Below are 5269 nucleotides of genomic sequence, written 5' to 3' on the forward strand. Positions count from 1 at the left end.
TTTTACTAGATATCGCACGTGCGACGGGGGCGGGACTATCGCTGCAGCATCGGTAACACATTGTTACCAATGTCGCAACGTGCAAAGCCCGCCTAAGTTTCTTAAAATATATATATATTTTGTTTAGCCAAATTAGTTAACAAACATGAATGTTTGTTTAAGCAAATAACTTATGCTGTAATGTTGTTATTGTTTCAGTTGAATAAATCTATTTAAATTGTTATTAAGGTCAGGATTATTTTTTCCTTCCTAAGTACAACAGAACAGTGGTGTCCAAATATGAATGATTAACCCATTAAACTGGGGAGAAAAAAGTAATATAAAAAGTGATTCTAAAAATCTTCATCTACTTGCATGTTAAAGTAGCAAGAACTAGTTTAGGTAGAAACTTTGATTTTAAATCACTGATTTAAATCAAGCCTTACTGACTAGTGATTTAAATCGTGATTTAAATCGTGATTTAAATCAGTTAGATTTAAATCAAATCCACCCTGACTGTGATCATGTCCTGATTGCTTGGAGAGGAGTCCCCTCATCTCTCAGCCTCCAAAAGGCTGAGATCGCTATTGATCGCATTTAGGTGGTTAAAACAGCCAGGGGCGATGCGGGGACCACTCTTAGCTGTGAGAGCCGGGCCTCGGCTGTCACATAAGCCGGAGTCCTAGTGGTGATCGTGCAGTCACAGCTCCTGTGTCTGTGCGATTGCCATGACGTATAGCCCAAGAACCCTATCCAACCATGACGTATGTTTTACGTCAGACCGTAAACAGGTTACTGAATCCCCATGTTCTTCAGCCGTAATAGTTACAAGTGAGTAAAACCGACTCAGTGTCTCCAATTGGCGGCGAAACTTTTGTCTTGCATAATTTCTGGCTGAGCGGTCATCAATTACCCCATGCCTCACTTGTGCCTCTCTAACATAGGAGGAGCCACAGTCTTCTAAGAAGAGACATCTATTTGGCATACTTAAATGTGTTTGGTCCCTTTAAAACATAATTACGGTATATGGACATATGAATTTTGTACGGTCACCTTGACCACATGTTATAGGCCATGTAGTTTGGCATTTGCATGATACCATAGTTTTGTCATCATGACTTATATTATTCATTCTCTATATGGGGTTTTCTCCTGGCTATATTCGCCTGAGCGTTATTGGAGGACTGATATGGTTCTGGAGATCCTATTAATAGTAATCTCTCCAATGGGATTCAGAAGTGATGTCACAGGGGAGGACACAGTTTAGCAAGGGGAGTGTCGAAGGCTTAGATCAGATTGGCAGTGGGCACTGCCTCCCCTGACATAACTGCTGGGCAGGACAAAGATTATAAATAAACAGCATTCAGAGTGGTGACGCTCAGTTGATAGAACAGTACACACAGGACGCACCAGTGTCCTGCTAAGAACATTCAGGCAGGGTAGGGATTATTTTCGCTTATGGGAGGAATGGTTATGGGTTAGCAAAGGAATCTAGTAATGCAACAGAAGTTTTTGAGTACTGTATGCTGCATTCAAACTGGGCATAATGCAATAATTGGAATGATATTAAGTCACTTGTAAGGAATAAGGAGGTATATCTGCAGACATTAGATTGGGTATGAATAAGGAGGTTTCACTACTGATATAAGAATATTCATGTATTGCATAGGGGAGAACATAGGTTTCTGTCTCTATGAATCTATTGTCCTTGCCGATACCTTGCGCTATCTCAAAATCTCCACCAGTTAATATTGTCAATGGATGGTCTTAATATCCTCCATCTCCATTACCAAAACTGTGGTGTTTATCAGTGAGCTTTTATTTAGGGGCTGTTAGACTTCGTACAGGATTTCACTTGGTTTCAGTACTTGAACCATTTATCTTCATTTTTATTCATTAAAAGTCTCCTGATGAATCGTCCAATATCAGGGACAAAAAATGCGTAGCGACGCAGACTAAATTTGCGGTAGCAATTTTATAATAGTTCTCGATCTACAGAGACTGATAAATTATTTTTTTTTATCCTGGTCATTTATCCCTCCTCAGTGACATTACTATTGTAATGGATACTTCCTTCTATTTATCTGTATATCAAAATCCTAAAAAACACTAAAAATACAAGAAAAGCTTTTAAATATATTTTATTATTATTTAAAAAAGTCAAACATATTTCATTTTTTTTTGCACAGACTTCAAAAACATTAACAAAAAGTCCTAATTAGTTGTTCCCTTTGATGTACTTCAATTAAGGCCCCAGTGTAAACTTAATTTTCCCTCCCTATCCTGGCTCCATGTACAGAGATATAACACATAGCAGTTTTTACAGCTTCGATCTCTGGGGAAATAGAAAAGAACATTGAAGAGAAACTACTTCATGCCACCAATATAGCTCATGCGAACATTAGGATCCTCCTATGACAAAGAAGAAAAGAAAAATTGGACTGTACACAAAATTTTTAGTACTAACAGTTCAAGGAATATAAAATAAAATAAAAAACCCGAAAAAAAACCAAAAAACTCCATAGAAACCATTAAATTATTTTGAAAAATCACTGGAAAAAAGTGTGAAGCTGTGTTAGGGTGAACTCACAAGTGGCAGATGTAACCACTGTCCTATTCACCTGAATAGGGCTTATACAGAGATCCATGCGCCTGCCCCAAAACAATCCTAAATCAAATTAATGGAACAGATTTTCAAACGTAGAAATTTCGGTAATAAATTTACCATGTGAGAATATCCCCTTATAGTGACATTCACTTGCACTCAGCAGGTTCACAAGTGTTGATGCAGTTTTCACTTAGTGTTTAGAAAATGGAACGCTCCTTCAGGAGTGGTGGAAACAAGTTTCAGAAGCCGCTTCATGCCTCTTCTCGGCTCAGTTCAGTTACTGAAATATTCCACGAGAGATCTCTATATACACTGTAGTCGTAGAAATAGGGGGAGGACATGAAAATGAGGGAGAATAAAAGTGGGTGTTTTTGCATTGTAACATAGGTTTAAGTCGACGTCTTTAGCTCGTTAGTCACACATGACAAAAATTTGACCAATGTGAGATTTAGTAGATTCAAGCTTAGTGCAAGATGGTCCTCGGTTTCCATTAGCTTCTTCATTTGGGCTCTGGCTTGTCTTGCAGCAGTGGTATAATGGACTCCCATGCTGTAAGGCACTTAGGAGAGAGAATGAAAATGTGTTAAAATCAACAGCATTGGAGAGGTTATTTCACAATTAAACTGGTTAGATCGGAAGAGCAGAATGTATTCAGCGTCCGAAAAAGGGGCTATGGTAAGTAAGAAAACTTCTGTTTATGTCAAAATTGTATAAAAACAGATGGCAGCGAGTTGCACCGACAAATACAGATGAGTTAAGATAACCCTACGCATTTTGGTGAGAAGCTCCTTATTCATGGACAAACTATGTAACAATGCTGGAAATAAGTAGCATTTCTAAAAACTGAATAATCATTACCATTTAACCCTTAGGTGTTTAAACCCGCACCCATAATTAACATGTGTAAAATGTAAGAACAGGAAACCAAAACTCAAGATGCAACACAAAATACCCCTAAGAATGAATCGCAGAAGTAGGTCTTGACGAATATTTAAACCTTCAGGAATCCTAGTATGTAACTTAAAGGGAACCTGTCAGGTGCAATATACATCCAGAACCACGAGCAGTTCTGGGTGCATATTACTAATCCCTGCCTAACCGTCCCTGTATACAGTAGCATAGATAAAGGGATCTTTAGAAAAAAGTATTTCTAATCTTTTATCATATGCTAATGAGCGAGGGGACTAGTCTCAAGGGCGTTATATCCCCCGAATAGCCACCCTCTTAGCATGTTCGTACACCCACAGGAGCGTGCTTACATGCAATTCAATGCAGTGTCACCAGCGGTGCCGCGCGTACCCGTGTTCGCACTTCTGAATGCCTGGCACTTCCAGTACGGAAAAACTTGAGTCTCATTGCAAACACTTCTAGTAGCTCACCTCTCAAATTCAAATTAACTTTACTGCCAGGACCAAATACACATTAGCATTGTCAAAACAAGTGTAGTGCTGCCAACTCCACTGTACTGCCCCTGCCCCCACACTAACTGCTGAAGATTAAAGCTGAAAGTTGGTAATCAAACTTATTCATCACTCTGCAGTGAGGACAGCAGACTGTCATTATCGCACAAAAAGTATTCTAAGTGCTGGCTGCAAGACTCTCTTGTAACAGGGTTAAGAGACCAAATTGTCAGTTTTTCCTTTTTATAGGAATATTGAGTAAAATGTAAATTGTTCTTGTATTCTATAAACTACTGACAACATGTCTCCGAATTTCCAAGCAATACATTTTATATTTATTTTCTGAAAATGAGAAATGGTCAAAATAACAAAACAATGCATTGCTTTCAGACTTCAAATAATGCAAAGAAAACAAGTTCATAATCATTTAGAAACAACAATACTAATAATGTTTTAACTCCACAAGAAAAATCAGAAATCAATATTTTGTGGCATAACCATGATTTTTAAAATCACAGCTTTCGTGCATCTTGGCATGCTTTCCACCATTCTTTCACACTGCTTTTGGGTGACCTTATGGCACTCCTGGTGCAAAAATTTAAGCAGCTCTTTGTTTGATGGCTTGTGACCATCCATCTTCCTCTTGATTACATTCCAGAGGTTTTCAACGGAGTTCAGGTCTGGAGATTGGGCTGGCCATGACAGGGTTTTGATGTGGTGGTCAGTCATCCATACATTGATTGACCTAGCTGTGTGGCAATACGTCTGACCAATTATTATAAGCAAAAGAAAATTGGTAGACTAAAAGTGCGATTTAAAATGCAGATGTACAAACATAAAATAAGCTGGAAATAGGTTAACCTCTTCACAACACACGTACTGGATACGTCATGGATAGTGTCAGGTTAACCCCTGCCTGCTGCCGCCAGCAGCGATCGCTGCACATGTCAGCTGATTTGAACAGCTGGCATATGCTGCTATCAAGCACGAGTGGATTCACTACCCACTCGTGCCTGTTAACCTCTTAGATCGCGCTGCGATAACAGGCAATTAAAACGTAGCATCTGCGCAAAAATGGTATAGTTAAAAACGATAGCTCGAGACGCAAAAAATAAGCAGTCACTGAGCCATAGATCCCAAAAAATTGTTTTGACGTTTTCCAGTACACTATATGGTAAAACGCATGGATTCATTTAACACTAGAAGTCCCAGAGATGAGTAATTTAACATTTCTACCTTTGGAACCCAGAGATGGGTCGAATGACCTGAAGGATTTTAGCCA

General features: G+C 38.9%; 1 protein-coding gene across 1 annotated transcript in view; it reads right to left on the reverse strand.

The window, feature by feature from the left end:
- Positions 1-2127: 2127 nt before the first annotated feature.
- The window catches only part of SNX30 (sorting nexin family member 30), an 88135-nt gene continuing 84993 nt past the window's right edge, over positions 2128-5269 (reverse strand). Inside the window, exon 9 of the mRNA XM_075315948.1 lies at positions 2128-3146. Within this exon, the coding sequence (XP_075172063.1) occupies positions 3087-3146 (60 nt within the window). The 3' untranslated portion in view covers positions 2128-3086. The remainder of the gene's footprint in view (positions 3147-5269) is intronic.

The sequence above is a fragment of the Anomaloglossus baeobatrachus genome, chromosome 1 (assembly GCF_048569485.1).
Source record: "Anomaloglossus baeobatrachus isolate aAnoBae1 chromosome 1, aAnoBae1.hap1, whole genome shotgun sequence".
NCBI lineage: Eukaryota > Metazoa > Chordata > Amphibia > Anura > Aromobatidae > Anomaloglossus > Anomaloglossus baeobatrachus.